This window comes from Lactuca serriola, chromosome 7 (assembly GCF_051521515.1).
Source record: "Lactuca serriola cultivar US96UC23 chromosome 7, Lser_US96UC23_V15, whole genome shotgun sequence".
NCBI classification, from domain to species: domain Eukaryota; kingdom Viridiplantae; phylum Streptophyta; class Magnoliopsida; order Asterales; family Asteraceae; genus Lactuca; species Lactuca serriola.
The window spans coordinates 78,456,525-78,468,183 of record NC_136414.1 but is presented as its reverse complement, the minus strand read 5'-3'; the positions used below and the strand labels follow the sequence as shown (position 1 = coordinate 78,468,183).

The 11,659-nt window shown below is 43.5% G+C and overlaps 1 protein-coding gene across 1 annotated transcript; it reads left to right on the top strand.

The window, feature by feature from the left end:
- The first annotated feature begins 3,969 nt into the window (after positions 1-3,969).
- On the top strand, positions 3,970-4,620 carry LOC145064143 (uncharacterized). Its single transcript, XM_079011650.1, has one exon. It carries the CDS (start codon positions 3,970-3,972, stop codon positions 4,618-4,620), a length of 651 nt encoding a protein of 216 aa, XP_078867776.1.
- Positions 4,621-11,659: the final 7,039 nt, after the last annotated feature.

Here is an 11,659-nt window from a genome sequence, read left to right as displayed (position 1 = left end):
GGGACACTTAAGTAATTCATCAATTATACCCCCATAAACGAATCAACATACAAGAAAAAATAAAAAATAAAAAAATATATTTTTGGAGTTTTTGAGATTTATTAAAGAAAAAAAATAAAAGAAAATAAAAAGAATAAAAAAATAACTAAGAAAAAAAATAAGACTTAAAAAAAACTTTGGAAAAAATATGAAAAACCGAACCCGAACGCTCGGTTGGGAAAAAGTTGAAAAACCGAACCCGAGCGTTCGGTTGGTTTCGGTTCCAGAAAATTTTGAAAAACCGAACCCGAGCGTTCGGTTGGTTTCAGTTCCAGAAAATTTTGAAAAACCGAACCCGAACCTTCGGTTGGTTTCGGTTCAGGAAAATTTTGAAAAACCGAACCCGAACCTTCGGTTGGTTTCGGTTCAACAAAATTTTGAAAAACCGAACCCGAACCTTCGGTAGGTTTCGGTTTTGGAAAATTTTGAGAAACCAAGGAATTTAGACATGCAATTGGAAAATACTTTTGACACAAAGAAAAACAAAATTGTACAAGAAATATACAACAGAGAAAAACTACCTTTGAAGTGATGAGCGAGTCAGATGGTTTAACCGAACCCGAACGTTCGGTTGGTTTCGCTTCTTACGTTTGAGGTGGAGAGGTAGTGTGAGGTACTGACTCTGATTCCATCATTGAACTGCTGGCTGAGTGGTTTGGCCGTAAAGCACATGTCCTCCTGCACCTTCGGTCCATTGCTTCCACCATCGGTGTTGTATCCCCTCATTTGAGATACGTCAGACACCATGAAACATCTTCCTCCACTGCTCTCCTCCTTTGCCACATAAGCCTTTTCATGGGTAGGCTTCCTCACTTCATCGTCTTCTGAGTCGGTAGACCAAACTTCCGTGCTACCGAACTCGTCATCAGCAACCGAACCCTGCACAATAAGAGCATTAATAGAAGGGTTAGCGGTAGACTTCTTCTTTCTTAACTCATCCAGCCTCTTCTGCAACACAGCTTCCTCATCCTTTCCATCATCCTTTTCAGCCATCTTCTTAAGGACACAATCCTTAGCATAGTGGTTTTTCCCACCACAGTAGTAACAGCTTACTCCGGAATCGCCATCCACCTTCGGTTCCTTCTTGGGCTCCTCAACCTTCGGTTCATTGTTCACCTTTTCTGAGCTGTAACTCCCCTGCCAGTTTCGATTTTTATTGTTGGGGAATCTCTTCTTTATGAACCTCTTGGGATTGGACACCATCATGGCATAATCCTCAGACGTGAGGTCATACTCCTCCAAGTTGAGGTCTTCATCCTCCATCACAGCTTTACTTTTTGATAGGAGGGCCAACGAACCAAGGCTTGAAACGACGTTCTTCTCTTGCAGCACAATCTTCTCTTGGAACTTGAGAATACCCACCAGTTTCGCCAAAGAGTATGATTTAAACTGCTCATGGGCTTTGACTGTAGAAACCACTGCTCTCCATTCAGACCTCAGTCCATTTAAGAAAGTAACCTTCTGCTCGATAAGCTTCCTTTCAATATCGTGTTTGATCATCTTGCTGAGAAGATGATTGAAGCGATCGAACGTCTGGGTCACTGTTTCTTCGGCTCCTTGCCTGAATTCTCCAAACTCAGATAAGAGCAAGGTTTGGATAGAATGTTCAAGATCCTCGTCTGTAGAATACAGTTCGCGAAGTCTATCCCAAACTTCCTTTGCCGTCGTGCATGAGCTGACCAACCTAAATGTGTCGGACTGAAGGGCGAATCTGATCAACCTTAACGCCTTGATATTGCACTGGAATTTGTCCTTTTCATCTTGTGCAATATCCTTCACATCCTTTAGCAGATCATTGTACTCCTTTTGTGTCTTAATAGTCCTGGACGTTGCAGAATGAGAACACGGTCCATTAATGATGGCTTCCCATATGAGGTACCCATTATCCTCAGATCCAATCACGTAGTCTTCGAAGTGATGCGCCCATACTTCATAGTCATGGGTGTATAAGATTGGAATCTTTGTCGTCGAACCGATGCTGTTGGAAATATTAATAGGATTTGATTGCGTCTCGTCCATTATGATCGAAAAAAAACCTGTTCAAAGATCAGACTTGTAATAAAGCAGATTAGGGCAAAACAATAAATATCAAGATACGTCAATAATGAGATGACGGCTCAATAAATATCGATAGTTGCGGAAAAACCCTAATTGAAACCTTTTCACAGAAAAGATGTGTATCGATTACACAGCCTCCTGCTCTGATACCAATTGATGAGATTAAAATAACCTTTAATCTATGAAGATCGATTAGATCTTGAACAAGTATGTAAATATAAAACTATAAGAACACGAAAATAAGAACGAAACAAGATTGAATCAAACGTGTCGAATGATTAAACAAAATCCTCAGAAGAGCTCGATTAAGAACATCAACTGTAGAGGATTGGTAGGTTACAAGAACGATTAAAGAAACCTGTAATGCTATCGTTATGCTCTAGATGAATCGCTAAAATCGTTAACCTAATATGCATGCAAGCATATACTTATATATTAAACATAAAAGGCTCTCGGTTGGACAGGCCCAAACCGGAATACAAAATAACTAAACTATCGAGCCCAACGACGCAACACTTCAAAATAATCTTCAGCCCAACAAACTATGTAAGGAAGATTTTTTAGCATTAAAATGGAAGGTAAAAACTAGTAGGAGATGGTAACTTATCAAAAGTGTGAAGGATTTGATGAAAGCTCTTTGAAATTTACCCACAACTCACGAAATTTTTGAGGAGAAAGGGAGAGTTCTTGAGATGATTTTGAGAGTGTTTGAAGGAAAAATTGAAGATGTATGTGTTTGTGCTTGCTCTTGGCCGAAAATAAGAGAAGAGAGAGGGTTTTTAAAGTGATGGTTTCATGGAGAACCACCATGCAAAAATGATGTGTCAAGTGCATGTTATTTCCTCTTTTTCTCTTTTTTTATCTAGTAAGCATAATGGGAGGAGAATTTGGGCTTAAGAGAAAGGAATATGAATTAGTTTGGCCCAATTCTTTCTGTGGTTCTAAATTATGAAATCCATAGAGAAAATTTTCGACCCTTTAGGCCCTTGGAAGGTTCACGGCCCAAAATGGTAAAAGGAGTGGGTTTATGGCCAATTAAGGTTAAACAAATTTATGTTAGGCCCATTATGGCCCAAAATGTTAAGTTTCATGATGGTGGGTCCAATTAGAGCCCATTTAAGGGTCCTAAGCCCAAAATAGTCAAATTGGAAGCTTATTGGTCCATTAGGCCCAATAAGGAAATCCTAGTCCATAATGAACTTGAGACGGGATTTCTAGTGTTTCCAACCCTTATTTGAACATATGAGATGTATTTGAAAGATCATAGAGTATAGTATTCACATAGAGTACAAGCTTTTACAATGGATGATGTTTACATGAGAATAGAATTTCCTAGCAAAATGCCAGTTGTGACACCTTACTTCTTGTTTATTGTTTGGTTGTGGACTTAGGGCAGATTTGACTATTCGACAGTATATCTGATCTCATATTGTGTAGAACAAGCATGCACAAAAGCAACTAGTGATGCGAAAGTAGGAATAATCCTAGGAAGTTAGTTGTAGCTCGTAGCAGAAGTGGTATTAGCACACCTAGGAGTGGTCTAGTGCAGTGACTTAGGACCTTGGGATTAATTCTAAATCGACAACGGATATATGTGGAAGATAGTATGAGCCCGTACTACTGAAAGCACAGGATCCGTATGAGATTCAGGAGGAATTTCAAGGCTACTAAGTAACTAATAGGAGTATGGCCTGATGTCTTGAGAACTGTGTTGTGATGTCTGATCTTTCCTTGGTATATTTCAGTATGACAGCTATTGGAGGTTCATGATCAGGATTTGGAGCTAGTGGCCAGGATGGGCAGGGAATGACAGAGGACTGGGTTAGGGAGATTATTCATGAGAAGATTTTTTGTATTGTCTGGGAGTAGATAATGGAGCTGTCTGGGTCTATCAAGACCGCTATGATGGAGTTCTTCCATGACCGATACGTTGCACTTTCTGAGACTGCCGGTTTTGTGGCTACCCCGACTGTCGTTGTAGCCGAGTTTAGCGATGGGAGAGTTTTCCAGTACCAGGACTTCGACAATAGGAAGCCCCCGGTGTTTGACAGGGTTCAAGATCTGATCATCACCATGAGGTGGCTATCAGATGTTGAGGGATGTTTCTTTATTTGCTCTTGCCCAGCTGGCCAGAAGGTTAGGTACGCTCTAAACCTTCTTCGATCTGGAGTAAAGGATTGGTGGAGTCTAGTTACTAGTTCATACACCCTAGAGCAGCGAGCTTCAGTATCATGGGAGCAGTTCTCTGGGATTTTCCGTTCGAGATATGTCCCATTGGTGGAGCAGGAGAGACTGACCCAGGAGTATTTGGATCTGAGACAACAGACTAAGTCGGTGACAGAGATCACCAAGATGTTCACAGAGAGAGCTATTTTTTTCCCTGAGTTTTCTGCTTCTGATCAAGCTCAGATGACTTGGTTTTTAGGCATGCTCAAGATGGATATTCGGCAGTTCGTGTCTATCAAGCGCTACGGTTCTCTTGTTGAGCTTCAGGATGTCGCAAGGAGGTGGAGATTGAGATAGAGACCCAGACAAGGGAGCAACGTCAGGATCCAGATCAGTACCAGCCTGCAGCGAATTGTTTCAAGCCCGTCGGTCAGAGTTCGGGATCAGTCCCAGACTGCAGGCGGAGTGCATAAGTTTGTTTTCATTGCTTCTATGAAGGCCATATCAGAGCTTGTTGTCCTTTAATCATTTTCAGTGAGGTGCTAGATCCTACACCCGTAGCTTGGCTGTTACCCGATAGTCGTCATGGGACAGCCGAAGCCCTAGATATCGAGAGTTGAGCCGGCAGTTCTTCTTGTTAACAATTGTGGTAGTGGTTGTGGTTATCTGGAATTTCTGTTGTGTTTCAAAGTTCACTTGTAACTTGGATGATAAATTAAATGGAAGTATCCTAGTTAGCCATCTTTAATTTAATTTCCTGTATGAATGGATTAATTATCCTTGTCATTAGATTATATGTGTATATCAGGATTTATTAATGTTATGTAGGTTTAGATTCTCCTGTGTAATTGGATATTAGTGGTTAGGATCAAGTAGTGGGGTTCAAGATAGTCTGAGTATCTAAGAATTTGAAAGTCATTAGAGTCTAGTATATCTCAAGTAGGGAGGGTGGTACCCTGTAGTAGGAAAACCTTGTGCCAAGGTTCAGTTTTTAGTTGAATTTCTCCAGGTTCAATACTTTCATGTAATTGCTGGATCCTTCGGTTTCGCATTAAAGTTATTTCCAGCTGTTGGATCGCAGTATTTTTAGTTGTGGCATCATAAGTAGGGCGTGCTTGAGTTTAAAACTCTAGGGTCTTAAGGGCCCAGGTTGAGGGGTGTGATGAGGGTTTCCTTGCCTGTTCTTTCTTAATTAGGGCTTGGAGGTCTGAGTCACGACCTAAAGACCTGGTAGGATCAGTTAATTTTGTAGGCCCAATTTTTGTTGTGGATAGTGGATCGGGGTAGGCCTAAGTGTTGTTGATGGTTAGTGAATCAAGGTTAAACCTGAGTAGTGTCAGTAGATAGTTAAGTAGGGTTTTCGGAACCAAATAGGAGTGTGGCCTACTTTGGTATATGTCCGATTTGTTCTCGTTGTGATGGTGCACCTATGTGTGGGGTTAGCATCACGGTGTTGGTAGTGCTTCGAAAGGAATTTTGAGACTCAGTGATTAATTGGTTGGAACCATGCGATTAGACGAGGGTGTATTAGTAAGTGTATAATTGTTCAGTTCAATCGCAGCGGTTGGATATTTCTATGGCTAAGGGAAAGAAGCCATGGTTCATTCGTCGCAAGGGATGGTGTTCCCAAAAAATGTTAAGTTTAGACAACAATATGGTAGTTGTTGGCAGTGGAAAGGTGATTCTCAGGATGTATCTGGAACTCGTAAAGTTCGGTCAAGCCGATTTTTCATGGGTAAAGGATGTAGAAAAGAAAAATTTTGATGACGGAATCCAATTTAAGTGGGGGAGAATTGTAATAGCATGATTTTCAAATATTACATTTTGACCCTTGGAATGAGTTTTGTTTGCAAAATGGCCCATTTGGGCATTGTTGTAATTTTTGGGCAAATCAAAGTACGTTGGGTGTACCAGCATAGTACACGACGCATAAGGCCTTAATGGGACGACGTCGTTTTAGGAATACCCTAGGCGTACAATACGTACGTTGTTCGTACTCCGTCTGGGCAAAAAACCTAATCTTGAGGGTTTGGACCATATTTATTGATCCTTAAGTTTCATTTCTTCACCCCATCTCCAGCCTCCATCATTTTAGATGTTCCTTAGCAAACCCTAGCCCCTTTAGTGCATTTTGAAGACCTTTTTGTGTTTTGTGTGTTCCAAAGAAAGAAGAAGGTGGTGGTGAAGCTTGGAAGCAAGAAGCATGTAACATCCCAAAATTCAAGACCAAAAATTTCATTTTTGATTCATAAAACACATGATAGAAAACAACATCAAGTTATCTTATTTCATAAAAACCATAGATCATATGTCCGAAAAGCATGTCATAAGATAGTAATAATTTCAGAGTACAAATCCCAAGAATCTCATATGCGGAAAATCGTGTGTGTGATGCGCTGCTACCGTGCCGACTCCTTTCCCTTCGAAGAAGAAGGACCTGAAACAAAAACTAAAAACTGTAACAACAAAGCTTAGTGAGTTCCCCCATCATAACACATACCATATAATCACATAACGCCTAGCATATCTAGGTGTTGCCCTCCCCTTCGGTCTCTTCCAACCGGTAACTGCCTAGCATATCTGGGTGCTGGCCTCCCCTTCGGTCTCTTTCAACCAGTAACTGCCTAGCATATCTGGGAGCTGGTCTCCCCTTCGGTCTCTTTCAACCGGTAATTGGGGACTATTTCACCCTTTACACTACCACATAATACCATAACATAAACATATAAATCATATACAGCCTAGCATATTTGGGTGTTGGCCTACCCTTCGGTCTCTTTCAACCAGTAACTGGGGACTATTCCACCCCTACCAGTACCACACAATAACATAGCATACTAGCACATAAAGCATAACAAATAGTAGCATACAAGAAAATTATCACAAAGACAATCATCTCAACTATAATCACCTACTAGTGGGCCGACATTGGTGCCTTAGACCCACTTCTACTAGAAGGTAACTCACCTCGTGTGTCGTGTAGTAGTTGTACTGTCCTCGGCTTCGGGATCAACTCCTCTCAACTCCTACACATAATAATCTCCTTTAATTACCCCTTTTATACTCATGACCCTTTTAAGGGTCAACTCTGGTCAATGGTCAAAGTCAAAGTCAACATCCTGGTCAAAGTCAACATCTTTGTTGACTCAACTCGTCGAGTTGATCCATCATCTCGTCGAGTTCCATGATCTATAAAACTCTAGAAATCTCGATCCTACTCGTCAATTTCTTTCATGAACTCATCGAGTTCCCCTTCATACAATGTTAGGACATTTTGCTCACAACTCGCCGAGTTCCTCCTTGAACTCGTCGAGTTCTTCAATATTCAAACCCAAGAACATATCCAACTCGTTGAGTCATTTACTAGACTTGACGAGTTTAGCTAACTCGTCGAGTTCCCCATATTCTAAATCCGTATAATCGTTTCCAGTTGGGTTCAATGCTTCCAAACTATAGATCTGGTCTCCTAGGGTCGATATATCACGTAAAGTTAGTAACCTTACGTTCATGCATGGGTTATTTAGCTCAAAAGGCCCTAAAAAGTGGTTCACAAATTGTGTGGGACTCCCATGGCCATAAAGTTGGCACATTTATGCCATGGAGTCCCTCAATGGCTCTAGATCTAAAGGTTCTTTCCACAGGGGATATCAAAATCCCAAAGGCCATCATTATTGAACCCAAAACATGGAGAAAAAGTCTGAAAAATAGATCTAAACACTCAATAAGCAAGATAAGAGATTTATACCTCAAGTGGACCAGAAATGAGGCTCTACTTCTGGATCTACTCTTCTCCTTTGCTTCCTTGCTCTTTCTTCAAGTCTCTTCATCTTCAAAACCTCAAGAAAGTAACAAGAATGGCTCAAAACACTAAAAATGTATTAAGGTTTCGTAGCTAGGGTTTTGGGGTGATGGAGGCTGCAAATGAGGCCACCCTTTGGAGGTTAAGGTGCTTAAATAGGGTGCTAACCCTGAAAATTAGGGTGTCACTCTGGCCCTACTCGTCGAGTTGAGGCTTCTCAGATCATTGAGTATACTTCAAGTCCCGCGTCCAAAAATACGTTTCTATTGGATGAGTTTGGGGCCTCCAACTCGTCGAGACCCTTTGCAAAAAGTGAATGATTTAATTTAAAATACATACCATGATCTAAGCATTACAAATCTCCCCCACTTATTTTAGACTTTTTCCTCGAAGTCTGTTGCGTCTGGGAAAAGCTCGGGGTAGTGATCCCTCATCTCGTCCTCCGGCTCCCAGGTCCATTCCGAGATCTTTCGGTGCAGCCATTGCACCTTCACTAACTCGACCTCCTTGTTCCTCAAATCCTTCATCTTCCTGTCGAGGATGGCTACCGACTGCTCGATGTAGTTCAGGTTGTCGTCCACCTGAATATCCTCTAGAGGTACAACCGTGGAGTCATCTACCAAGCACTTCCACAACTGGGAGACATGAAAGGTGATGTGGATCTGACTAAGCTCGATTGGCAGATCCATCCTATACACCACCTTGCTCATCTGGGCTATAACCCTAAAAAGACCAATGTACCTAGGTCCCAAATTTCCCCACTTCCTGAACCGGATGACACTTTTCTAAGGTGACATCTTCAGGGGAACCATATCCCCGACCTGGAACTCCACGTCCGACCGACGTCTGTCGGCGTAGCTCTTCTACTGACTATGTGCAGTCTGAAGCTTGCTCCAGACCTGTTGGATCCTCTCTGTCGTCATGAGTATCATTTCGGTACTCCCCATGCCCCTCTCTCCGATCTCACCCCAACATATCGGGGTTCTGCACTTCTTCCCATATAACATCTCAAAGGGGGGATGGTCAATACTCGCGTGGTAGCAATTATTATAGGAAAAGTCTGCCAAGGGAAGATAGGTATCCCACCAACCACGAAGTCTAGGACGCATTCCCGCCGCATATCCTCCAGATTCTAGATGGTTCACTCGCTCTGACCATCCGTTTGTGGGTGGAAAGCTATGCTAAAATGCAGACGAGTACCCAACTCGTCGTGAAACTTCTTCTAGAATCTGGAAGTGAACCGTACATCTTTGTTAGAAATCACGAAGACTGGCACTCTGTGTCGAACTATTACCTCCCTAATGTAGATGTCGGCCAACTTCTTGGCCGAAATGATCTCCTGGATCGGATTAAAATGGGCACTCTTGGTCAACCGATCCACGATGACCCAAATCGAATCCACTCCCCGTGCGGTCCTGAGAAGCTTCGTGATGAAATCAATAGTAATATCCTCCCACTTCCACACATGGATATCCAACGGATGCTTCTTGACGTGGGGACTCCGACGCTCTTCCTTGACCTTCCTGCAGGTTAGACATCTCTCGACGTACCAGGCTACATCCTACTTCATGCAGGGCCACCAGTAATCAGGGAGAAGATCTCTATACATCTTCGTCGCCCAGGATGGATGGAAAACCTGGACTTGTGAGCCTCATCCATCAGAATCTGTTGTACTCTTCCCCAGTACGAAACCCAGACCCTCCCATGCAAGGTCAGTAGCCCATGACTGTCATAGTCAAATGAGGCCACCTGGCTTATGATCCGCCCACACTTCCGGCGCTCCTCCTTTATACAATCAACATGTGCCTCTCGGACCGCTCCAAAAGTGGATTCACCACCGCCATCCTCAAGCAGATGTCTGTGATCAGGCTGCCTTGAGGCTAAGTGCATCGGCCACAACATTGGCCTTCCCCGGGTGGTAGAGGATCTCATAGTCGTAATCTTTCACGACATCTAGCCACCAATACTGCCTCATGTACAGATTTAGTTGATCGATGAGGTACCTCAAACTCATGTGGTGCGTGTAAATGGTACAACAGACCCATAGAGGTAGTGTCGCCAAATCTTGAGGGAGAAAACAACCGCCCCCAACTCCAAATCGTGCTTCGAGTAGTTCGCCTCATAAGGCTTCAGCTACCTCGAGGCATAAGCGATGACGTGTCCCCTATGCATCAATACAGTGCCCAAGCTCGAGATGGACGCATCATAGTATACTACAAAATCCTCCACACGTTATGGTAGGGCTAAGATTGGCGCCTCACACAACCTCTGCCTCAATGTCTCGAACGGCGCCTGCTGCTCAGGCCCCCAGTGAAATACAATGGCCTTCTTTGTCAGTCGGGCAAGGGTACTGCTATCTTCGATAAATCCTATATAAATCCCCTATAATAGCCTACTAACCCGAGCAAACTCCGAATCTCAGATGGAGACTTTGGAACCTCCCATCTCATCACGGCCTCCACTTTGGCCGGGTCGACCAAAATATCGTTCTGGTCAACAAGGTGCCCCAGAAACTGCACCTCACGCAACCATAACTTACACTTTGAGAACTTGGCGTACAAGCTCTCCCTCCTTAGGGTATCAAATACCTCCCGTAAGTGCTCCTCGTGCTGCTCCTACGTCCCGTAGTAAACCAAGATGCCATCAATGAAGACTATCACAGACCGATCCATCATCGATTTGCATATGCGGTTCATGAGGTCTATGAACGCGGCAGGGGCATTGGTGAGCCCAAAGGGAATCACCACGAACTCGTAGTGGCCATAGCGAGTCCGGAAGGCAGTCTTCTATACATCCTCATCTCTGAATCGCATCTGGTGGTAGCCTGAACGCAAATCTATCTTGGAAAAACCAAGATGCCCCGTGAAGCTGGTCGAAGAGATCGTCAATCCTTGAGGAGTGGATAACGGTTCTTCATTGTTACCTTGTTCAGCTCCCGATAGTCTATCCACATCCGATGCGACCTGTCCTTCTTCTTCACAAACAGGATCGGGGCTCCCCAAGGCAAACTGCTCGGCCTAATGAATCCCTTGTCTAACATATCCTACAACTGTGTAGACAACTCCTGCATCTCGGGAGGAGCCAACCGATAGGGTGCCTTGGCTATCAGAGTTGCACCAGGGACTAGATCGATCCTGAATTCCACCTGTCTCTTTAGAGGTATCCCAGGCAGCTCCTTTGGAAAAACGTCTGGATACTCTCGCACCACTGGCACATCACTCACGGTTTCCTTACCCGCCTCTTGGGTATCCTTAACGTAGGTGACATACCCTACGCATCCCTGCTGGAGGTAATGCCTAGTCCTTGCTACCGAATACAAAGTTGTTCCACGTTGAGGCCTCTCCCCCTGAATCACCAGCTCTCCCCTACTTGAGGTCTTGACATGCACCAGTTATTGCGCACAGTCGATCACCTCCCCATTAGGGCTCAATCAAACCATGCCGATAATGACCTTGTTCCCACGCAAAGGAATGGGAACCAAATCCACGAGGTAACGCTCATCATACAACCTCAAAACGCAATCTCTGAAAACTTCTAATGCCTGGATAGATCGGTCTTCGGCAATCTTGACCTCTAAAGGACAATCCAATATCCCCG

Excerpts from the sequence above, each read along its gene's own strand:
- LOC145064143 (XM_079011650.1), top strand. The coding sequence starts at position 3,970 with ATGGAGCTGTCTGGGTCTATCAAGACCGCTATGATGGAGTTCTTCCAT.